Source organism: Anoplolepis gracilipes, chromosome 7 (assembly GCF_047496725.1).
Source record: "Anoplolepis gracilipes chromosome 7, ASM4749672v1, whole genome shotgun sequence".
NCBI lineage: Eukaryota > Metazoa > Arthropoda > Insecta > Hymenoptera > Formicidae > Anoplolepis > Anoplolepis gracilipes.
This window is the reverse complement of record NC_132976.1, coordinates 3,669,664-3,695,418: the sequence shown is the minus strand read 5'-3', so window position 1 is coordinate 3,695,418 and position 25,755 is coordinate 3,669,664. Positions and strand designations below refer to the sequence as shown.

The 25,755-nt window shown below is 31.3% G+C and overlaps 4 protein-coding genes across 5 annotated transcripts; 2 read left to right on the top strand and 2 right to left on the bottom strand.

Annotated features, from left to right (window-relative positions):
- Positions 1–1,090: 1,090 nt before the first annotated feature.
- Positions 1,091–4,720, top strand: LOC140667808 (ras-related protein Rab-39B-like). Its single transcript, XM_072896071.1, has 3 exons — positions 1,091–1,526; positions 2,168–2,277; positions 2,422–4,720. Exons 1-3 carry the CDS (start codon positions 1,419–1,421, stop codon positions 2,858–2,860), a joined length of 657 nt encoding a protein of 218 aa, XP_072752172.1. The 5' UTR covers positions 1,091–1,418; the 3' UTR covers positions 2,861–4,720.
- A 2,312-nt stretch (positions 4,721–7,032) lies between these two features.
- Positions 7,033–10,079, bottom strand: LOC140667920 (uncharacterized). The gene is made up of 5 exons (XM_072896295.1): positions 9,854–10,079; positions 8,799–9,623; positions 8,317–8,680; positions 7,906–8,209; positions 7,033–7,648 (listed from the first exon to the last, which is right to left on the bottom strand). Exons 1-5 carry the CDS (start codon positions 9,979–9,981, stop codon positions 7,527–7,529), a joined length of 1,743 nt encoding a protein of 580 aa, XP_072752396.1. The 5' UTR covers positions 9,982–10,079; the 3' UTR covers positions 7,033–7,526.
- A 399-nt stretch (positions 10,080–10,478) lies between these two features.
- On the bottom strand, positions 10,479–25,529 carry Spel1 (DNA mismatch repair protein spel1). Of its 2 annotated transcripts, XM_072896005.1 has the most exons (15): positions 24,762–25,529; positions 24,629–24,678; positions 15,681–15,804; positions 15,119–15,375; positions 14,518–14,685; positions 14,245–14,433; positions 13,516–13,910; positions 12,849–13,063; positions 12,335–12,652; positions 12,017–12,238; positions 11,658–11,890; positions 11,479–11,570; positions 11,177–11,399; positions 10,988–11,080; positions 10,481–10,816 (listed from the first exon to the last, which is right to left on the bottom strand). In XM_072896005.1, exons 1-15 carry the CDS (start codon positions 24,793–24,795, stop codon positions 10,655–10,657), a joined length of 2,775 nt encoding a protein of 924 aa, XP_072752106.1. In that variant the 5' UTR covers positions 24,796–25,529; the 3' UTR covers positions 10,481–10,654. The 2 variants fall into 2 exon arrangements, with proteins under 2 accessions (XP_072752105.1, XP_072752106.1); XM_072896004.1 differs by lacking the exons at positions 24,629–24,678; positions 24,762–25,529 and adding an exon at positions 16,513–16,671 and having other exon boundaries at positions 10,479–10,816.
- On the top strand, positions 18,099–23,934 carry LOC140667771 (uncharacterized). The gene is made up of 2 exons (XM_072896003.1): positions 18,099–18,254; positions 19,287–23,934. Exon 2 carries the CDS (start codon positions 19,294–19,296, stop codon positions 23,347–23,349), a length of 4,056 nt encoding a protein of 1,351 aa, XP_072752104.1. The 5' UTR covers positions 18,099–18,254; positions 19,287–19,293; the 3' UTR covers positions 23,350–23,934.
- Positions 25,530–25,755: the final 226 nt, after the last annotated feature.

The window sequence follows — 25,755 nt, the reverse complement described above, 5'->3', positions numbered from 1 at the left end:
CATATATCCAGATCTATAAGAGATGAAGGAGCAAAGAAAAGAAACAAAATGTAAACAAGAGAGCGCGAATAAATTTTTGAACGCTTGTCAATGGTTGTTTGCATGCTGTCACGATGTGTCATATGTGTGCCATGCGTGTGTGTTATGAAAGTCCAGTTTTTTGTGCATGTGCAGTTTCCAGAGAAACAACGACGTATCATATAGACCCAATAGCACACATGTTCAAAAGATGTTTAACGGAAATCCAGAAAATGTTGAAACATGTTTTAATATCCTGTAGATCTCTTATAAATATCTTTTGAACATGTGTGTTGTTAGAGGATAATATCATAGGTTTTTATATTTTTTTACAATTCTTTATAAATATTTAGTACGAAAAAGTACAAAGAAACCATTTAATACTGTTACACATATTAAGAACCGAGTAATATCGCCCATTGCCTTTGTGTTGGCTTGATAGAAAGACAGAAAACAATAATATATCTCTTCTTTTATTATCGGAACTCTGCTATCCGAGAATTTGGCGCCAAAAATTATCATATATTTTTATTACAAATATTAATAAAACAATCATTTCTTTTAATAGAATTAATAATCATTTAATAGAAATAAGATCGTAATCAATATATTAGTATTTACAATAATTGGATCAATTTATGTCCATTTATTTGAAACTTAAATTTATTTAAACTCAACATGTATTGCAGTCTGCAGCTCTAAAATTAAATTTAAAATACGAGTTGCGACTTTATAGTGCTCATCGGGCATTACGATCTGTCATCTATATACATTCCATTCAGTACTTGCATTGTTGTATATAAAACATGAAAATTATTCATCTTTTGATGGTTCAAAATTAACACAATCTCCTCTACGTTCTCATTTCTTTATATTATCATCTTTTTATGATACTATACCAAAGTGCCATGCTCGAAAAATGATTTAAATTATCATGCATATATGATACATAATTATCGTACGGATTCGAACGCTGCGCAGTTTTCTTTTTACAGTTTTCTTTTTTTTGCGTTATCCCGTCCATTAGGATTTGACAGGTGGCGCATCGCGCGTCTCGAATCTGGCATCACTCGATCGCTGCTCGCAGCAGCTGGATGTGCGCAGTAGCCAGTGCCAGTGGCCAGCGCGCGATCGGAGCGCGAAGTTTGTGAAGTTTATACGGAATCGAGTAAATCAAGGAAGGGAAAGAGAAGGAGATACTTCTTCCGCGTGTAGTGTATGATCGCGTATAATTGTGCGAGGCTCTCCGATGATCGATGTCACGATCAGCTGTGCCGCTCTGTCAAGTCACGCCGATGTGAGGGATGCGCGAGGCCTGCTGAAGGGCACTAATTAACGACAATTTACAAGAATAATAGCAACGAGCGTACGATTCACAGGCGCCTGGCGCTGTAACAAGGATGGTAGAACCTCTCTTCGATTATCAGTTTCGACTGATACTGATCGGCGACAGTACGGTCGGCAAGAGTTCTCTCCTCAAGTACTTCACCGACGGCAAATTCGCGGAGGTAAAAAGGAAAATTAAATCACTCTTGACTCTTGACAACTCTTGCCTCGCGAATAACAACCGACCGCGCATATAGGCTGCCATTAGGAATGTCTGCTATGTGTTATCTTTTTCCCCGTTCTTGTCCCCGTTGATTTTATGCTTCGACTTTTTTGACGTCCAACCTCAAAGTCCAATTAATTTACAATGCAAATCATCCCCGTATTTTGCTCCAATTGAAAATAAAACTCACTACAACGTTTGACGATTTAATTAGGTTAGGTTAGTGTGCCATTGTGTTTCAACTTGGACGTATTAGAATTATTACATATTTAAGTACCACTTAACCGTGAACTGTATATTTGTTTTCTATTTTTGAATTATGCCTTCTCTATTTCTGCGTATCATTCTTTAACTCGTTATTAAGAAATTGCATCATCATAGTTTGCATATTAATATAATTAAGGAACGATTATCACACAGAATATAAGAGTTAAATTGATTATCACAATAAATACAATGGCTCCTTCTCCCTGAAAATAAAATGGAAAAATTTAAATATAATATTGTTTATTGGAATAACTCATAAAGTGCTACGATAACAGTTAGGAAGATAGCAATAAACAAAAGAGAGATTTCTTTTAATATTTTGTTCAATTTTAGCTGTCAGATCCAACCGTTGGCGTGGATTTTTTCGCACGATTAATAGAAGTTAAGGATGGAACGAGGATAAAATTACAATTATGGGATACAGCTGGTCAAGAGAGATTTAGGTATATAATTTTTATGCGTATTAAAAAAATGCCAAATTGATAAATAATACATTTCTTGCTGTACATTCTTGTATTACACATTTTTATACACTTGCTTTTAATTCTTATTGTGAGATAAATATCAAGTATTTTTATTTTCTCTAGGTCAATTACAAAATCTTACTACAGAAACTCTGTAGGAGCCCTTCTCATATACGATGTATGTAATAGAGCAAGTTTCGAGCATATTCCTCAATGGATGATGGAGGCTCGCAGACATATCGAGCCACATCGTCCTGTATTTGCTTTGGTGGGCTGTAAATTGGATCTAGTAACTAATGGTGGTAGACGGGAAGTCTCGAAGGAAGAAGCCAGAGCGTTTGCCGATGAACACGGTGTCCATCATATTGAAACCAGTGCGAAGACTGGTATAAATGTCGAAGAGGCGTTTCGAGCAGTTACACAGGAAGTTTATAATAGGATACAAACTGGCGAATACAAGGTAGAGGATGGTTGGGATGGCATCAAAACTGGATTTGCTAGGCCTAGTGGTTTAGATTTTAACCTAGTTGAGGCAGAACCAGCAAAGACTTCGTGTTGTTAAGTTGCTATTTTGATTTGCTGAAGTAAGTGAAAAGGAGATTTCAGAGAATGCAGATGGGATAGTTATTTCAGGGAAAAATACATTAAATAAATGTAATTTAATGAATATTATATGAACATGTTGTTATTTACTTGTATATGTGTTACATATAATTCAGACTATAAAGTTATTTATTGCATTAATATATATAATAGATTGTTTCTATTATTTGCATACTATTTTAATATTTTATCAAGTAGCAACATATAGACACAATTCTTTTTACGTGTGACAAATAACTTTCTACTGCATTCTTTTTTTTTTTTTTTTAGGAAAAAGACTAACAATTATTATTGAAAATTACACACATGTATGTATAATTTTTGTATATATAGTTTGCATAGATCATCAGATGACTAATAAATTCGTACAATTTTCTAGAATAATTAAATATTTATAAGAAATATATAAACGAATTATTTCCTCAAAATATAAATATTCTAAAAAACTGATTCTTTAAGAATTATGAATTGACAATGAAAATAACACCATTTATGCACACATTTTATTTTTGAATGGCGTGCAAGTCTTACCCATTATTTAAAACTGTTGTGCCAAGTTTGTACTGTAAATTTAAAAACATGTCGAAATAATAGCAATTTGAAGTAGTTTTTCTTCTCTTGAATTCAAAAGTACTTGTTCAGATAAATATTATGCATATATTAAGAGTCCAACAAAATCAAAATAACACAGATTGCATAAACTAGCCAGATTTTTACAACAAAGTTGAATATAATAAATTTTAAAGTTCCCTACTTAGACACATGGCTTATTTAGCGATATATGAGAAATATCATAAAATTAAAATTTTAGCAATTTGCCAAAACATATTCCGTAGATATTAACTCTGATCACAACACGTCGGATTTTGATAACAAACCAATCACAGAATTCATTAACAGAATGTGCATAGGTAGCTTTATAAACATGAACTTTATTGGTCATCTGATATGTTAATATTACAATGTTACAACATATAAACATTGAATTAGGATTGTTTTTAACTGTTTTAAAAGACATGCAACATTACGTAATTTTGAAACTGTAAAAAACATTTGCACAATACTGGGTTGTTTAAATGTGATTCTTGTCAATCATGGATGAAAAATGTTATTCAATAAAAGACAAAGACTATGCAGTTTCTTCAATTGATTTTTTGTGAAATATTAAAAGCTTATTTCTAAATAACAGTATATGAGATTTATTATTTATACTATATAGCGCATTATCTTGCGCAAAGAGAACAAGATTAAAACTGGTTTATTAGGCAAGATATAAAATAATAGATGTACAAAACAAGCAGAAACATATTTCTCTCTTCTTCACAATTTGATTCTTGATAAATCGTTATTGATAATGCCAGAGTTTGTGAAAATATTGAATTGTAATATACATACTAAGCATACGCAGTGTTGATGTTAATGTGGTATTGTTAAGTCGCTTGCTTCATGTATCATATAAACAACTTAAATATAGCACCAAAGTATATAGAAAAAAAATATATAGTAATATATATATATATATACATTATATATATTTTAGATTGGAATATGCGATTTTTTATATAAACTGGTACACTATTTTGAATATACCTATTTTATCTGGGATTTTCTGTAAGTTTTACAAACATAGAATATTTTTCAAACTCTCAGAATACACACAACTTGAATACAAAACCAACATTGTATAATTTGTATTTAATTCGAAAATGTCATACATACATAAAAATATTTCTTCAAATTTAATGTTAATATATACATACAATGCGTAATATTTTAAGTAAATCTTCACAGTCTGTAAGTAGTAATGAATGAAATTACATTGAGAGAGTATAATCTTTCTTTACTACATTTTATACTCATCTGCTGTGTAAAAAAAGAAAATAAAAATTTGTAGATAATTTTATAAATACATACATTGAAAAATATTACATAGCTTGCTAATATTGTTAATAAAGCCATACAATCATATAAAAGTAAACTTATTCTCTTTTCTATATCAAATTACGAATATTCCTCGTTTACAGAAACGTAAAGAAAAAAATAATTCTATAAATACTTAATACATTAATATATATATTACACTTAGAATTTTGTATTATATCAATATCAAGCGAAATTTACTAAACTTTTATTTTTTTTAAATTGAACTATGTTCTTTCTCTTTATAATATTTATTTATTATATTCTAAAAATGCTTTTATATTTTTTGTTCGGTTTTTTTATTTACTATGTAATTGTATATATTGAACACATAACTCAGAGATATCTGAAAAAGATTTATTTACACATTGTACATTCCTTATAAATAACAGAACCACAAGCAACAGTGAGTTATATATAACTATATGCAATTTTTATAGTTTAACATAATTGAAAAGATTTATGCAATACTACATTTTTCGAATGCGATAAATTCTGAACGCTTCATTACGAAAGTAAAAGTTGTCATGGCAAAGATAACAATATCTTTGTAGTCTCAAAGTTTCTAAGAATAAAATCTTCAACGTTAAGATATATGAAAAAAGAAAAAAAAAAATTTTATAATGTAATTACTTATCAAATTAACTTGATTAAAATAATCAAGTAATTATATTTTTACGCTCATTTCTCACCTCAAAGATTTATATTGCGTTATTTATTTTCTTATATATTAAAGATGCAAAATTTTTTAAAGTGAAAACAGGTATACATATATGTATATGTATGTATTAGAAGCTACTTTGTCGTATTTTTACTCGTTTAAGATTTTATACTTACATATTTCAGTGTTTAACAGAATTGAAGCCATGTGATTTGTATGAACACCTAAGTAAGTCTTCTCTGAAAAATTTCTATAGCTACAATAATAATAATTTAGATAGATATTTTTTTAATACAAACGTCAGTTTTATAACATAGCTTTTACAATACTATCCTTTTTAATTAACTGCTATATTTATATATACTGACTACACATTACATATTCTTATCTAAATAATATATATGTGTATGTGTATGTATATGTATATATATGTATATGTATATGTATATATATGTATATGTATATATATATATATGTATATACATATATGTATATATATATGTATATATACATATATATATATATATATATATATATATATATATATATTCAACTCATCTCTCAATATATAAAAAAAAAAGATCTAATTACAACTATAAAATTCACATTACAGTCTCTTAATCAAATATCTGTACACATGAGTACACAGTTACTAATTCAATAATTATATCTTATATAACTTATTCAAAAAATTATAATTAACAAAAAAATATATATTTATATAGAGTAACAATATCTTTTCATATATATTAATGAATTATAATCTAAAGATTTTCATTGTTCCTTGTTTAATTTATTACAAGTTGCTAGTATCATCTCATCTTGGAAGAGAAATCTCTCGTTCTTTTTTTATTGATTATATATTTAAATCTATATCTATATCTAAAGTGACTAGAAATGTTTCTATATATTTTCTCTTGTAAACATACACATACTTTTTTTTGGCAAGATTTCTGTGATATAAATGTACGAAATAGTGAACAATTTCTGGAAATATTCTATATCTAACTGCATATAATATACGTGTTTGACGTTTACACACACATCATTGATTTGTACAATTTTAATGTAAGCAGCTCAATTATATATCCTATATTTACAAAACAATTCATTGCATTATGTGCTATATACACATAAACGTAATAGATTTATAATTTAAAATTGCTCAGATGGCACCAAATTTCTTATATTACTGCAGCTTTAAAACATTTATGCCATCAACATGTAACACTGCACCGAATATTATCAGAATTATAGTCCTAATAGAATTAGTAACAAATGTATGAAACTACTGCAACTGGCATATCAACTAGTTTTATATGAAGCTTTATGATATTCTAAAATACTATGAATAGATAATGAATCTTTTTTTTAGTATGTCTGAATTTAAATGCCGTAAATTTCGAAGTTAATACAGAGAGGAGAGGGGCAGTTTTAGAGCATATATACAAGATGTTCCTTACAATCTACACAATAAAACATTTCTTATATAAAACATAAGCACAACAATCACTTTTATATATATATATATATATATATATATATATATATATATATATATATATTTGTGTGTGTGTGTGTGTAAATTTATCTCATTATATACTATTAAAATATTTGACTTTTTTTTTTAAAGTGGGTTTAAAACCTACTTTTAATGAATCTAGAAAGGGATAATATTATTCAACACAAAATTAAATATAATAAATTCTGTTTTTGTCTGATGTACAGATTTCACTCTGTGTAGATCAAAATGGAACATTTGCTATATACCTTTTACACATACTATACTAATAAATAAATTTTAAATAGCAAAATTTGAGAGAAACACATTCAGGTGCCTTTAGATAGTGAACATGATAGTTATATTTTGGAATGTTTCAGGCCCCTTCTCAGCTATCTAAATTACTTTTGCAATTTATAGACAATATAAGAGAAAATATACTTAACGATGGTAACATTTACTTTCCTGTCATTATATATTACTTTTATATAAATAAAAGATACGCACGCGCATCTGAGTTATGTAATAAGTGAGGCATTCACATTATAAGGTATCACCTATTATACCTTCATTACTGTGTTCTAGAGATTCACATCCGAACAACACATATTCTTCTCGTGACAACCAAAATGGATTACCTTCAATATATTCTGGCGGAGTTTTATCTAAAACAAATTTTTTAAAAATTACTTATTTATTTTTATTTTCAAACAAAAATATTTTATTTTATTGTTTATATATTTTTTAATGCATTTAAACATGTTTTTGTTTTTTATGCTTTTCTGTCGGTTTATAATCATACTTATTCACTATTATTATTATTATTATTATTATATTATTATTATTATTATTATTATTATTATTATTATTATTATTATTATTATTATACGTACAGAAATATATACAAAATCAAGATGCTTACCAGGATGCACAGCTAAAGGCACGTATGTAGATCCCATTGCGACATTCCAACTATGCGTTCCAGGACAGCTTTTCACTTCTAAAATCTTGCTATACTCTGGCAACAGTTCACGTAGATCCTTGGTAAGCCTTAATTCGAAACCCGAAAGATCCGTATTTCCTCCAGTAAGTAGAATATGCGAAAGGCAATCGTGCGTTATGTCTTCCGGTAATCCTGACGTTACATCTTTTATAACTTCAGGCAAGCGGAGACTGATGTACATCATTTCAGGGGCTATATACAACTCTGGCCCTAGAGAGACTCTCTACAAATAACAGTATTTTTTGCTTAATACATTTTTAAATGCGCGAGTTGCTAGGAAAATTTCTTTTTCATTTATACGGCGTATATAACTGTAATATATATATGTACCCAAAATTGTTTATAATCCGCGTAGCTATCAACTCGAAGATTAATATGCTCCCTCGCTTTCTGTCCAAAGCGTTTCTCTTCATTCTTAATGTTATAGCTCAGTCTACATCTTTCTTTAACAGCCAAAACATCCAAGTAAGATATGGGAATTTGATGATATTCCTTTGGTTGCCAGTGCATAGCTTGCTTTAAGTGATAAGCAACATGCCAACCACCCACGGGCAACAATCTCCAACGTTGCGGTATAACTCGCCCTCCGATTACGACGGCTACCGTTGTACTGAGAGCACCGCTATCGATTACAACGCAAGTTTCCACGTCCAACATGGCACATGCTGCTAAAGGTTTTGGTACCAGGCATACCCTGTAACATAATTTTTAGCTGTAAGATCTCGCATGTAGATATCGAAATATTTATAACACAATTGTAATGTAACACAGAAGTAACACAGATATTACTGATAGTTAATCAATAATCGTACCTCGCTACTTTAACTTCCTGGAATAAATAATGCAACAATTGTTTTCTCAACGTGGGATGCATGGCCAATGGTTCGCAAAACATGAGTACGGCATTCGGCTTTCTCAGCGTCGCGGTTAAACTCATCTGGTGAAACAGGTGATCAATGAAGGTCTTGAGAACCGGAAACGTGCCCTCGCACAGCAACGCCTCCGCCGGGCTTACGACATCCACGTTTGGGATACCGAATACGTCAACCGTGTCGGTGCAATAGCCGTTTATGAGCTTCTGATAAATCGGATTCGGTCTATTGTAACACACAGAGTCGTTTTGATGTGTGGTCAATCTTCGCTTCTCCCTGTACAGTTTCACTGGGTTGCAGAAAACGCAGAACGGCCCGCTAGGTCGTGGAATCTTGGCGGTCGCCAATTCCGACAATTTCAACAGCTTCAATCTCTTCACCAGCGACTTTGTGTCAGACTTGGAGCGGGTGCTGCTGCTGGGTGCATTCTGAGTCTGCGCCTGTTCCATGTGAGTCTTATTGTTGTACTTGGGAATGCCGAACATCGAGAAGTGTCTCCTCAGTCCAAAATTTGGCGTGATCACCCATGTATACTTATTGCCAATCTCGATCACCACCTTGGCACTGGAACCCTCCACGCAATTTCTCTGACAGGTGTAACCGCTGCAGTGGTAGCACTTCGGGAAGGGCGCGTTCTCGCCCAGCGTTATTACCATGTGCAATCTGTAGCACATAGCCTTGAAGCTGACGCTAAGTAATTGCAGACATTTTATATCCGGGAATCTGAAGTGTACCTTCGAAATCAACTGCAGCCATTTCATCTTCCTAAAATAATACAGAACCATCCTGAGAATAGAAGAGACATTTGCTTCCGGAATAACGATAATATGACACTTGGACTCTTTAAATTGGCCGCTTAAGAAATATCGAATCTTATTGAAAAGAAGGATAGTAAATGAGTATCGGTGTATCTGACGTTTGACACTTTTGGCCACATAAATCTCGTCGGAATCATTCCGATTTTGACGTAAACCTAACCCTAGCCTTTCACTCACCACAGATAATCCGTGTCCGACGTTTTCCTTAAATATTTGCAGGTGCTACCGAAAGCGATAATGTCAGGTACATCGCAGTATAATAAAATCTTAATCCAAATCTCTTCCGGGAAGACCGCGGGATCCATAATTGTGTGTTATTTGATAAAAACGATAGAAAAATGTTACACAGATCAACAGTAGCACTTGGTACAGGCCCTCAGACTTCAGACACTCCCCAGGAGCAGCGAATACGCTAGTCAAGTTCAAGGTTACAATAGCGGATAAAACGTGAATCAATATGTTATCTACAGACGGTATCAATTAATTGTACAATATTTCACTAACAATCTCTGCAAATTGCAAAATAAATAATTTAATAATCAGTCACACTCGAAACAGAAATAAAGACAAAATTTAAAAATACATTAAATACATATATTTTTTATATAAAATATTTTCCCTTTTAATAAAAATTCTACAATATTTCAGGGGAAGAGAAGTGTATAATTAATAAGTGAAAATGTTTACCATAATAATACTGCTCGAGTTTTTTTTCTTTCTCTCTTTCTTTTAAAAACATTTCCAACATAGAGATTTCTACAATTTTTATTTAATAAATTTATATAAATATAGGTACATTTTTTTATAAAATATTTTTCTTTTTAATAAAAATCTTATTTTCGGCAATTTGGGAAAAGGGGAATGTATAATGGATAAGTGAAAATAATACTGTTTGTGTGTTAACTCCCTCTCTCTCTCTCTCCTTCTTTTAAACATCCTCAAAACACAGGGGATGTTTTCTACAATTTTTAAGTTTTCTTAAGAAGAAGCGTCGAGTAACGCTTTGATGTAAGGATTCTCATGAGAAAGTACCTCTCTCTTCAATGATGATACCTCACTTTCTAAATCAGCATCAGATAAAGATGTTGGATCTAAAGTTTTACACTTTTTGAGGAATTGCGAAATGAGTGTTTCAGCTTCCTGTAACAATATTAGAAAAATTTAAAGCTTATATCTCATAAATGTTTAAATTCTATTTCTAATGAATTCTTAAACTAGTAACACATTATTCTGTGTATAAATGATGTTATATTTATTATTTCACTTAATCATCAATACTATTGGTTAACAATAACACAAAAAAAATAGTACCTGAATAATTTTTCGTTTCTTTTGAGGATTATTGGATCCTTCAAAAACTACGCTTTGATAATCCTCAAGCTCCGCTTGCTTTCTTCTAGCAAACTAAAAGAAAGAAGAAAAATTATACATAACTTTATATATAATGTAAAAGTTTACAATATTCATCAATTATATTAAACATACAAATCAAATACATACCTCTATCACGTCTGGTGGAAAATTAGCCATTTTAGCGACATGAAGTCCAAAACTTTGGTCACAAATCCCTGGTTGTACTTTGTAAAGTAATGTCAATTTGTTATCTTCAACAAGAGCAGTAACATGGTGATTCTGTATAGTAGGTATTTCTTCGGCTAATTTGGTAATCTCGTGAAAGTGTGTAGCAAACAAACAGTATGATTTAATATCTCTTGCCAAATGTCTGGAAAATGCATTTATATACAATAAAATGTTTTTTAATATTAATCTTACATAATAATAATAACTTCTCGTATACTTACTCTGCTATTGACCATGCAATACCACAACCCTCATATGTGGACGTTCCTCTACCCAGCTCATCGATAATTACAAGAGAGTTACATGTTGCTGTCTGAAAATGAAATATAATATTAGACAAAACAAATTATTATTTTTATTATAATTTTTTTTTAATGATTCTCATAATAATATAAATTACTTTCAAAATAGCAGCAGTTTCTATCATTTCCATCATGAAAGTCGACAATCCTTTCAATTGAGAATCATCAGCTCCTATTCGAGCCAATATACAATCCAATAACGATACAGTCGCTTTATCGCAAGGAACAAAACTACCGATATGTGCCATTAATACAGCTACACCGACAGATCTAATATAAGTACTTTTACCTCCCATATTTGGACCAGTAATGATGCAAAAATGATACTGATCTATAAAGAATGAATCAAATAAGAATTCTTTGTTGAATTTTTCTTTATAAAAATATAATTCGAAATATAATTCACAGATAAGAGATTCCAGCTGTATTATTTTTTATGGGCATATTGAATTCGTACCTCGTTTAAAATCAATATCATTGGCAATATAATCTACTCCTTGTTGCATCTCCAAACACGGATGTCTGACTTTAATGAGATTCAATTCGCCTTCTTCACTCGAGATCATCTCGGGACGCACGTACACCTTGTTAGCGCTTACAGCGGCGGAAGCAAATGCTGTGAGAACGTCGAGGCATGCCAGCACACCACCGATAGTACGTATTGTTTCGCTATAACCAGCTGTATAGACAAAAAATTAATAATAATAATTATATTAATTATATATTAATATTATATTTCAGTATACAATTTTTGTCCAAATGATAAGAGACAAACCTGCGATTCCCACAATCTCCGTAATAACGTCTTTCTGTCTCTCCAGATATTTATTTCTGGTGACTATAAAATCGTCGTTTAATTCGTTCAATTTACTATTTCGGAATCTTATACCAGATTTATTAGAATCCAAAATTGTATAACGCTTATTATTCCTAAGTATTTTCTCTTCCTTTAACGTGATACGAAAATAATAGCCCAATTGTTGATTAGATTCTAACTTTAGCATTTTCCCTGCTTCCATGCTAAGATCATCCGCCGCTTTACCGAGTTGTCGCTGTATCTTTTCCTCTGTTTCATCCATGGCATCTTTTAATTCTATAATATCAAAATAGATATTTATATGTATATGTAATAATATAATTATCTTTATTACATTTATTTTGTAATATTTGCATTAGAAACTAGATAGGAAGAAAATCTATGTGAAGATGTGTCAATGTATTTCTTCTTTCTTAATCTTTTTTTATGACAGTTATAGATTCTTTCTTTTATAAAAATTCAAGATTATCACCTTTTAAATCATCCGCAAATCCTGGATTAACCATAAAATCTCCCTTTTCAGCAGCATCTAAATCGATTGTTTGCTCCACCAACTGTTGAAATTTATCCATATCTTCTATCAGTTCTTTTAATGGATCTATTATCATTGTTTTCAGTGCTGTCACATTTACTTCTAGTAAAAGTTGTTCTAATAGTTTTGGCAAATATGATACGCACAAATAGATTCTAAAATACATATGTATAATAAACACTTTAATATTGATTTTAATTAGTGTTCCAAAATTATTAAATGTTCTTTTGAGAACGCATTAGTCTCTGGTTGATTTGGAAGATTTTTTCTTATAAAATATCGATATTAAATATATAATAATTTTCAAATTATAAGATTTCGAATTATAGATAAAAAAAAAAAAAAAATTTTTTTTGCAAACTAAACTTTGTGAAGTTAAATAAAATTTTAATTAAAGACTTAATTACAAAAAAATATATGGAGTTGGAAATTGCAAAAAATTAATGTCTCTCAATATTTTCGCGAACAAAAAATCGACTTTAAATTGATCAGAGAATTAAAAGAACATATCTACAGGTTTTGGAACATCTCATATGATAGTACATATTAAAATTTTGCTTTAATCACAACAACAAACATTACTTTTGCATAGATGACGATAACTTACTTGTAACAATCTTGTAATGCTGATTTTTTTCTAGCCAATTTTTTTGCGAGTTGTTGCAAATCCGGTATACGTTTTAAATAATCATCATGAAGAACGGATCTTAATTCGTTATTTTGTACTAATAATTCAACGATGTCATGCCGTTCCTTTATTAGAGATAAGTCTCTAAGGGGTTGTCGTACCCATTGCGTAATCAGTCGATGCCCTTGTGGGGTTCTACACTTGTCTAATAACGTTAAAATGCTGGCTGCAGGATTTCCATGCAAATTAGAAGCTCCATCAATCTGTGGTTCTATATTAAGAGCTTTTATCGCCGCGGAATCTAATCTTATGTATCGCGACTGTTCCACTTGTTTTATACTAAACTGATTCATATGGCCTTCGTCCGATGTTAACTAAAAAAATAATTACTACATAAGAATACGTCACAGCTAGAAAATATATACAATAGTCATCTTTAATCATAAATTTTGATAATTTAATCATTTTTTTCTTCACATAGAACATTTAATATGGAATCATTATTTCTTTAGTTCTTTTTGTATTTTCAGTATTAAATAACTGGAAAATGAATGTTTTTTTACAGTTTGTTAAGTTCTCTTTCTCTTACTTATACTCATTAATTCTTGTTTTTGTTAGAAAGAAAAAATCATCGCATTTATTAATGAACATATCAAAATTCGGGATAAAGATACGACATGTATATAAAAATATCTTCTAAACATTTACATCTAAATATTTGATGAGAGCAGAAGTAGCAGACATAGCTAAATTTAAATTAACTTCAGGAAGTGATTGTGCATTCTGCTTTTGTCCTTTCTTGAATTTTATTAGCGTATTTAAGTCATCTATGATTGAATCACTGGAAAATTCACTTTTCTTTCTTAAGGTAACCATTGCATTATTTCTTCCTATTAGCTAAAAAAAAGAATGTTATACATTTTTAAAATTTTTACTAAAGTGCATTTTACATATTTGATATTATTACATATTTTTACATACTTGTTTAAGAGTTTGAAATTCATAACTGCCTTCTCCTTGAATTAGTAAACACTCTTTTGGAGCCAGAGTTACAATGAGAGATTCTAAATTCGAAAATGACTCGTTATCTTGAAACTCGGCAACTAAAATTAAAGTCGAAACGACATCCACACAACTTAATCCAACGACCTATAAAATATTAACAATTAAGATATATTATAAATTGATATAAAATTGTATTTTAATGTCATATTTTTTTATTCTATATGTATATATTATACATAACTTTGAAATATATATTCTTTTGTATATATATATATATATATATATATATATATATATATATATATATATATAAAATTGTATTTTAATGTCATATTTTTTTATTCTATATGTATATATTATACATAACTTTGAAATATATATTCTTCTGTATATATATACACACACACACACACACACACACACACACACACACACACATATATGTATAATAATGTAATGTAATATATTCTAGATTATGAAAAATTACAATATATTAAAAAATATATAATTAATAAAATCTTTTGTTTAAATTTTTTTTAATATAATTTATGTTATACACAGTTATTTATATACTTACTCTGGACTTTCCTTCCGTACCCAGTTTCACAGCTATTACAGATACACCGACGGCTATGTCATTATTACCGAATAAAATGTCTTCAAAATGAGACAGATTGCCGGGTGAACCTTTGTATTCCAAGACCCAGTTCTGATTTTTAGAGGAGCCTTGATTCACATAGACTTCAACCCTGTATTGCTTAACTAACAACAAGTCGCGCACAAAAGTCTCGAAATGGCTTTTATTGAGAATGACTCCTTCCGTCTTATGCGGCTCTGAAGGAAAAAGATTATGATTTTATTATTAGTTGGAACTTTTTATACAATTTAAATTTATATATAATTTATACAATTATTTATATAATTTATATAATTAATATTGTATATATACTCTTATATGTAAAAAAAATAAAATAATTTATTTTAGTAAAAAAAAAAACGAATAAAAAAATGAGAAGCTTTGGTTCAAAAAATATCTGTGTATATAACTAAAATCAGAATATATTATTTCCAAAAAATGATAATAATAAATAATTTGTGTCAGGATTCGTTTTTTAGTTAAATTTCTAAATGATGTTTACCAGCTCCGATCATTTTACAAACAGACGTTGTTTTAAATACTTCTTGTGCAGCAAAAAGAGCATCGCTTCCATGCAATGTATAATAGTCTGACCTGTTGAAGATTCGTATCGTCGTGTCAAGTTTCTGAAAACATAAAATTATCATTATTACATACATACATGTATGCAGACTCATTAATTATCAGTCAAGAATTTTCGTCAGTTTTTTTCTAATGTACAGAAAAAGTTTGTATTATTGAAAAATGCTATATCTTTTCAATCAATTTTCTCCCAACTCTCCGAGAAATATTTCGTATGACGAATTGAGAGCACATGATACGTCATTCTGCGTATTATATATTAAATCTGACGCTATATAAATTGTTTATCCTTGACTTATTTGCGTAATGTTCTAAAGAGATAAGAATATAATTTTTTAAGATAATGTAATTGTAACGGTTAATATACATTTTTATATATGAAGATAACTCTCTTCTTCACATATAATTTGACACATTTAAAAACATATCTTGATATTTTATTTAAAAATATTATGATACATATGATCATATAATAGTATATAATTATAAAAATATATAAATAAACAAAATAGTTATAATAAAGGAAAACATTCTATCGCACGAAAAGATTATTTGATATAAAATGTTTTTGACTTTCACACTATATCTCACTTTTTATTTTAATTAAACACATCATACTTTTACGATTATTTGGTATTATGAAAAATCTTGTTTGTGAAAAGTATATTATATATTTCATATTTCTCCCCGAGAAATTAAAGAACTTGTAACGTATCTATAGGTCATGCCTATCGAGGGGTCAGAGTGCTCACAGGTCGTCGCAGCTTCGATGCGTGCGATTTCATAGAAGTTTGGAATTTGAAGACACACGTTTTACATTGACGCCGAGACGACGCCAAAATTTTGCGAATAACTGCAAAATAAAAGTTTTGATAAATTTTACAAAAATTCTCTAATCGCGATATTATTTCATTTTGTGATTCAACAAGATTATAAGAGAACGTAGTTTTCATATATTTTATTTAAAATTATGAGAATATGTATGTGTTCTGAAACTTGAAAAATCCTTTATCATACAAATTTCTATAAAAATTACATGAAATAATGTTAAAATATAAATTAGAGTCAACTATACATAATTTATTTTCATATAAAAATCTTATAATTATTACATTATTCATAAATATTTATAAGTAGTTTCTTAATAATGTATAATTTATATAAAAAAAAGATAAAGCAAAATGAAATATTAATTTAATAAATAAATAATAATAATAATAATACATATCTGTAAAAATATGAAATAATCTTTAACATAAATCATTTAATGAGAGAGAAAGTATATTGATACAGCTGCTTCCCATCTTATACACTTTAATCTTTTAATGGGGAAACCCAACAGTTTCAATGACACCCATATATTGAGGTCATGATCGTGGAAATATTATTCACCCTTAACATGATAAAAGGTCATGGTTCATATACTAGGAAGGTCAGTAATTTCTGTAATAAGTAGGCCATCTACTCCTCTATTGTCTTCCCGAGCAAATTTAGTTCTTCGCGCATTTTTTTCAGAAAAGTAATTTTCTTTCTCTGTTGTCATATTTCCAATAACACAACCACGAAGAATACAAATATTACGATCTTTACGTAACGGCAACCTTGAAATTATTCAAGGTGTTACCGAATGAAAGTGAGTCTCTGATCGTTGTAGGTGTTACAAATTCAGAATGATTTAATCGATGACACATCAAACCAGTATGGAAAAAGGCGGTTTATATCCGCTACCTGGAACTTATTGAATTATGCTAATCGATGTATATATAAGCACAATGTATCATTTATTTGTTCAAGAAGGTATGTTGCGTATAATTAATTCAACAAGATATCCATTCAAACATGATCAATTTACAAGCATGTTAAACGATAATTATATTCTGCCATTTCCTATTTTATAATAATTATTGTCCTTTTTAAGGTGTCTGTGTTCTTTGTAAAAAAAAAAAAATCTCGCCTGTATAATTTATTTCTGTGCAATTAATTTTCACATCTGATTATATATACAGAGAATTACGAGAATTCCATATAAACGTCATTTATTTATATACATGAAGAATATTTTTTTCTACAATGAAAAATAGAAATGCGTTGTAAGAGAAATTTATTTAGCTCTTGAAAGAGCAATATAGAGGAAAACAGATATCAACAATATACATGTGATAATAATATATATGTATATAATAAATACATGAAAACTGATGAAATAGGAATATATTCTTATACGCGTCCATGACAGAACGTCAATCTTACATTACCGAGAATTGTGTACGATAAGAACGAATCTCCGGTCTCTCGGCATGGATAAAAATAAAAGACCGCTAATATATGTATAAGTGCTCCAGGAATCATCGATGGGAGGAAGGGGGAGAGAACATAAATGGATTTGCGGTAATCTACTTCAGCTATACGTGAGCCTACAGTGTTAGTGAAAACATCTCGACATTAACAACTGAATTTGTAAAAATTTATAAGCGTGTCTCTCTTCCATTATAAGGTAATAAAATATTATATTGCTTCCGTAGCGACAAGTGTGAATGAAGTGTGTGCGAATAAAACATGTCGGTGAATGCGAGACGTTAAATTGCAAGCTCTAATCTTGCGACAAAAAAAGAAATAAGTCACAAAACGTGCGGATTTGTCATCGTCTCGATACTGCTCTTGTGTCATCATGAAGGAAAGGATGCCTTTCTTATTTAACATAGATCATTGCATCACCTGCATGAAATTTTTCCTTGTAGAATACTTCACAAAAATATGTTTTCCTCTGTGTGTGCATATTTGTTTTAAATATATCTTTCAACAAACTAAATTAAGTATCAAAACTTGAATAATTGATATATAAATGTAAACTATGTTTTATAAAATTAGGTTCTTTTATCTTTACAATATTAAAACGAAAGTTCTAATTCGGAAATTCAATGAATGCTATAATAAATTGTAAATTTAATTTATATATACAGGGTGTAAGTAAAAAAACATATATGGCATATAATGACGGATTCTTTGGACAATTTGGAGACGATTTTTCCTTAGCAAAAATGTTGAGAAGTCAATAATTTTAGAGTTATAAGTTATTTAAAAAAATGGGTTTCTGGCAAATTAAACATTTTAGAGTTAAAAGACTAACATATTTACATTCTTCAGTTAATTTCAGGTATAGTTTACCTAAATAAAATTTTAATTTGAGGCTTAGTTAAAAAGATATGTAATGACAAAAATTGGAAGAGTGCAAAAAATAATGACCTTTTTCGACATTTTTGCTGAGGAAAAATCGTCTCCAAATTGGTCAGAGAATCTGCCATTATGTCATATATGTTTTTTTAGTTACACCTTGTATATATGTGTAATGTATTGCTTTTTTTGATTTATCAATTATGTCTTTTTTATGAATCATCTATGTAATTATCTTTAAATAGCTTTTGAAAAATAATAAATCTGAAGAAATTAATATTTGCAATAATAATAATAAAAAGAAATAGAAACAAAAAAATATAGTTATCTATAAATTTATTTATTTTTATTTCAGAGATCAAATGGGAATTATGACGATAGGACAGATAATCTTTTTATCTGTACTGTTTGCTCAAACATTATCAGCCCCAAGCGGCTGCATAGAATCCTGCGACTTCTCTCAAACATCCTTTCAGAGCCGCCGTACGTCGGGCGGTTATCAGGATCACGCGGGTTTAGTTCAAGGTAGCACGAATCTGAACGATTACAATTACGCAAGACCGGGAAATTGGACCGAACGTAATCAGTACAGCACGGATGGCGGGCACGGCAAGGTTCACGAAGAACGGGGACAGTATGTGGAAGGGTCGAAAAGAGTACGATACTACAAGAAGAATTTTACGTCGGCTTATGGCACGGGTAATGTAGACGGAGCAACGGATTTAAGTGGCCAACACAGGTATGATTCGTTGTATATTCCGAGTAGCCAACATCTCGAGTCCCAAAGTACGCAATTGGGTCAGACGGTTACGAAGGAGAGCGGATACAGCAGGGCGCACAGTCAACAGTCTACGAGAATCGACGGTCAGAGCGAGAGACTCGAGGATTTTGGGGAATACGGCGGACATTCGCAACAAGGAGCTAACGTTCAAACGATCGAAACTACGCCGGATAATTGGAACAGAGTGAACTCTCACAGGACTGACGGCGGACACGGACGCGTCTTTGAAGAGGAAGGCCAATACGTATCCGGACCGAAAAAAGTCCGTTACTACAAGAAGAACTATACCTCAAGCTACAGTACATCAGACGCTGGCTCGGCGACAGCTGACTTGGATAAATTACACAGTGAACTACAGAAAAACGTGCATGAGGAGCTTGACAAATTCAGACGAGAGTTTCATCATCAAGCTGCCAGCACTACAGGTCAGGAAGCGGTCCATAGCTTTCACAGCAATGATCTTCAAACCGCCGAAAGCGAGAACACTTATGGACACCAGCATTTATCAGGTTACCGGCGCGTCCCATCCACTGACACTATTCATCACTATACCGATCAACAGCATACGGAAAATGTTGATACAGGGAGACTGTATCCTATCCCGAACACTTACGGCACGGAGAGCCAAAGGACCTACCAGAGTCACGAGACTTATGTATCTCGACCGCATCCCACTCCACAATCAAGTCACCTGTCTTCCAGGTATTCAGCACAAGTTACCGGAGGTAATTACCAGAGTCATTCGCATTCGGGACATAGTCAAGTAGACGAAATTCAACGAGAGATCTCGGGCGCGCATCAATCCGGTATAGCGCAGAATCGGCTCGTCACCGAACGCGTGTACAATCCAAATCCAAATCCAAATTACAGCGTTTATCCCGGTAGACGAGATGAGACCAAACATTATCAAGAAGAGCACTGGCAAAGATCTTCGAGCCATGGGGGTTTAGCTCCTGAACGTAGTGCAGATCTCACGTTGCACGGAGTTGGCAGTAGAACGCATTACGATCAGGACGCATATAATGAACAACGCAGTCGTTATCATAGCACAGCGCACGGATATAATTCTCGTGCCGGAAGCAGTTACAGTTCTGGATACGGATTGGGGCAGCAGCTTGTCGCTGGCGGATCATCTTTAGACCTGGGACGAGCAACACACGGTGTCGATTGCACCGAAGAAACTCATCAACAATATCAAGAGACCAGCCATCATAGAAAATACAAACGAGACGATCATCACGTCCAGCAAGATCAAGAGTTCGAGTCAGACTCTAAACAACTGGAGCTTACAAACGCGAGTGATCAACAATCAGAGGACTTCACACATAATGAAGATTTCACGCAGCAGACAGAAAGTCAATTTGGCCAGCAAACTGTCGACGATCAGCATCTAAATGATTTTACACAGCAAAGTGAACAATTTACACCACAGACACAAGGATACACACAACAAACGAATGATGAATTCAATTTTGGGCAAGTTATTGATAATCAGCATTTAGAGGATTTAACACAAAATAAACAGTTCACGCAGGAGACAGAAGGTCAACTCGAATTCGGACAGCAAACTTTAAATGATCAACATCCGACACAGAACAGCAAACTTATGCAGCAAGAATCTAATGATCACACGCGACAAACAAATAAACTCGATAATGGACAACAAATTGTTGGCAATCAACGTTTGGAAGATTTAACACAACAGAATGAACAGAATGAACAGTTCACGCAGGAGACAGAGGGTCAACTCGAATTCGGACAGCAAGCTTTCAACGATCAACATCTGACACAGAACAATGAACAAATGCAGCAAGAATATGATGATCTCACACAACAAACGAGTGGTAAACTTGAATTCGGTCAGCAAACTGTTGGTAATCAACATTTTGAAGATTTAAAGCAACAAACTGAACAATTTGAAACAGCAGGATCCGACGATTACACGCAACAAACGGTAGGTAAATTGGAATTTGGACAGCAAAGTGACGATACTCAACAATTAACGCAGCAAACCGAACATTTTGCGCAACAAGATGCAAGATCTGAAGATTTAACACAGCAAACGAACGGTAAACTAGAATTTGGACAACAGACTGTTAATAATCAACACTTGGAAGACTTAACGCAGCAAACTACCGGTAAACTACAATTGCAATCGATAGATAAACCCGCCAATCCAAAAAATCAACATTTTGAAGAATTTAACAATGAAGATTTCTCTCAACAGGCTGCAGGACACAATGATTTTACGCAACAGACAATGGGACAACTAGAATTTGGACAACAAGAATCCAGTAATTCAAAGCTCGATCATCATTTGGAAGATTTTTCTCGGCCGAATGAAGATTTAACCCAACAGGTTAGAAGATTTGACGATTTCACGCAGCAAGGACCCTTGAAATATGGACAAAGAGAGCAATCGCAGAAATTTAGCTGGCCGGAATACAATACTCAACACTCGGAACATTTTACGCAACAAGATGACTGGAATACAGGTGATTTTTCACAACAATCGCATCAATATCCATCCTATAACAATAATAATAAACAATCAGAATGGCAATTGGATATGTCGCAGAAAACAAATCAAGATTTTACTCAACAAACTAACGACGATCGACAATTTTCGATAAAACCGGCACCAAAACCAAAACCAAGACCGCGATATCAGAAACATGACTCCATTCCACAAGGAACAGATACAAATTTTGACGAGATTTTTGAACCAATCGAAGTAAACCCGGAGGCTGATATAGATAATTTCCAGGAAAAAACTGCTCAACACAGCAGTCGTCTGACACATTCCAGATCCGATCATCATAGATCAGACACTCCATACGCCCAAAGTCAAGGGAGCAGCGTATTTGACAACGAGAAAGAAAACATGGATCGTTTGCATTGGGTACATAAGTCGAACGATGCTACAGTAGGCCTGCAATGGCATTACACTTATCATCCAAGCGACTTAACTAACATCGAAAGCTCGCACAACAGTTATTATCCACATCAAAATGTCAACTCGCAGCAAACAGACGATACACAACAACAGCAATCGAGACCGTTTGATTTTAGCCAACAAGAGACACAAGATAAGCATACACTTGAAGATATGCGTGTTTCTCAAACATCGCAAACTCAACGTAATGAACATGATCAACAACTAGAATCATTTCAACAAACTGAGAAATCTCACTTTGACGGTCAGTTTAATCAGAATTCTGAAGAAATTCCCTTAGGGGTAATACCTCTAACTACAGAACAGACAGAACACAAAATAGAGTCGCGAATCTTGCAAGCATACGGCGGAGGACCTTACGATGGGTCGCGTAACGAAGACACTTACAGAAGAGTCAGGCTAAATCCCAGCGCTACTTTGCCACCCATAGCAGGCGAGGATCCATGGGATATCAGGGAAAAGCCAAGGAATATAATACCATTTACAGTAGTAAATACATTCCCCACAGCAAGTATGCCAAATGTCAGGGCCACAACTACAACAGAAGCAACAGAGACTACAACGCAGATAATGGAGACTACAACAGAGGAAGCATCACCTTCCTTCTGGAGTAATCTTGGACATAAAATAACCAGAACATATGATAAAGCTAAGGAAAAAGCTAAAGAGTACTTTGGTTAGATGTCTGTCATATTTTTCCTACTTATTTAAAAATTACTTATTTATGCGTAACAATATTTTTGGACAGTAGTAAATACATTGCCTGCAGCAAGTATGCCAAATATCAGTGCCACAGCTACAACAGAAGCGACAGAGATTACAACGCAGATAATGGAGGCTACGACAGAGGAAGCACCATCCTTCTGGAGTAGACTTAGACAAAATAACTAGAACATATGATAAAGCTAAAGAAAAAGCTAAAGAGTACTTTGGTTAAATATCTCTAGCATATTCTTCTTACTTAGTAAAAATTACTTATTTATGCGTAATAAAATTTTTCTACTCTGATTTTTGATACATTGAATTGTTACATCGAATTGTTATTTGGGAATGACATACATATATTTGCAGTTGTCGATAATATCAAGAAATATATAATCATAGTATCATACATTTATGATTTTAATTAATACCGTCTTAATTAGTATTATAAAAGATTTTATTGTACTATAAGGTACTTTTCACATTTTCTGTAAGCAAAAATATATTAATATCAAGTCTGTTTTATATAATATCAGTGTATACATAAACAAATTTTCTATTCTATATATGAAGTAATTTGTTACATGGCATCTATATATTTTTCTCGCGAAATATTATTATTTCATCAATAATTCAAATACAAATACAAGTAAAATTTAGTAAAGCTACAGATATAAATAAAGAAAAGTTAATTGTAGTCATACTTTTATTTTCTTTTTAATACTATTAAAAAAAAAATCTCAACGAAAGAAAAGATCAAATCTACAGCAATATGTTCTTCATATATTAACAGAATAAAAATATTTTACATAAATAGAAATCCAACAATCTTGTTTGTAAACTATATTTCTAGATTAACATTTAATTACGATAAAAAGTGTCAAATATATTTTTATTATATAAATCTTTATTAAAGCTAAACGATTTCTATACTTTTTATTTCTCAAAATCAGTGTAAATTTTGTAGATTATTTCAAACTTGAAAAAGAATACTTGAAAAATATAATGTTTATATAAAAATAGTAAAAATGGCTTCTTTTGTATAATTGTTATAAATAATGTTTTCTTTGAGTATTTTGAATATATAATCTGTCAATAATATAGAAAAAGATGTCGATGAACTAACATTAAGAGAAATATAAATTAATAAAAAAACACTTATAAAGATAGCTACCATTAATAAAATTAATACGTAAATTATAGAAAATAAATATTTCAATGATTATAAAATTTACGTCATAATAACGTGTTTGCTTACCTCTGGAAGATTCTTAAAAAATCTAACAAAGCTCTGTTGCGTGGGAGGGTCTGAAATAGATAATTATATTGAGAAATACAACACGATAGAAGTGTGCGGTATAGAATGTTGGTTAGAGACCCTTTTTTCATACCCATATTAAACTGTTGATTAGGTTGCACTGCCATTGTTTGTAATAAAATATAGTACAACACAAGCAGTGAAACGAGATGCAATGAGAATTGAAAGAGATCACTATCGAGGATTTATTAAATCAGAAAAAATATTTTCCACTGAAAACACACTCTTTCTTCAACGTACACAATCTCACTTCGATTCGCGCTATTTTTACGAAGCTGTTTCCCTGTTTCTGCTTCCTTCGCATTTGAAGGTCTAGCTCGACGATCATTGGCTGCGATCTAGTAAATTCAACGATGCTGTGCGATCGAATCTGATTGGTCTATTCAGAATTGCGTTCAAAAATCTATCTGTCGAATCAAAAAGAAGTCTCAGAGGGTCACATTGTTCCTCTTTGTCCTGATTGGTGAGCAAATAGATCAGATTAAAGTATAAATAATATTTGCAAAAATAGAGGGAAAATGAAAACGTTGCAAAGAATTATTAGAAGCGATTAAACTATTAAATATTCCATCAAGTTTGAGAAAAAATCCAATGATTCAAATTGGACGACTTTATTCTACGTTTCTTGAACGAAATGTTGTTGCTGACACGAATAATAATTCCCTCAGATGCTACGAGTGAAAAATACTTTAGCTACATTAATTTGTCGCAGAATAATTTTAATGTTAGTTTCAGTCGATGACTTTTGATTATCATTATTATTTTATCTGATTTTCTGTTATATTGGATTTTTGCAAAACTCAATGATTTTAGACACTGTTCCCAATAGAATATATATTGTTGTGTTTTAGAAAAACAATAAAATAGTTATTTTTAAATTTTTATACAAAACTTCTTGATTTATAAAGTAATCATTTAAAAATATCATAATAGTTCTTTAGTTTTTGTTATATATTGTTTTATAAATATGTCAAGTGCTTCAAATATTCAAACATTTATAAACAGGTATTTGGAAATAAATTATTTAAATGTAAATAAAGTTGTGCTTAAATACACATTAGAAATTT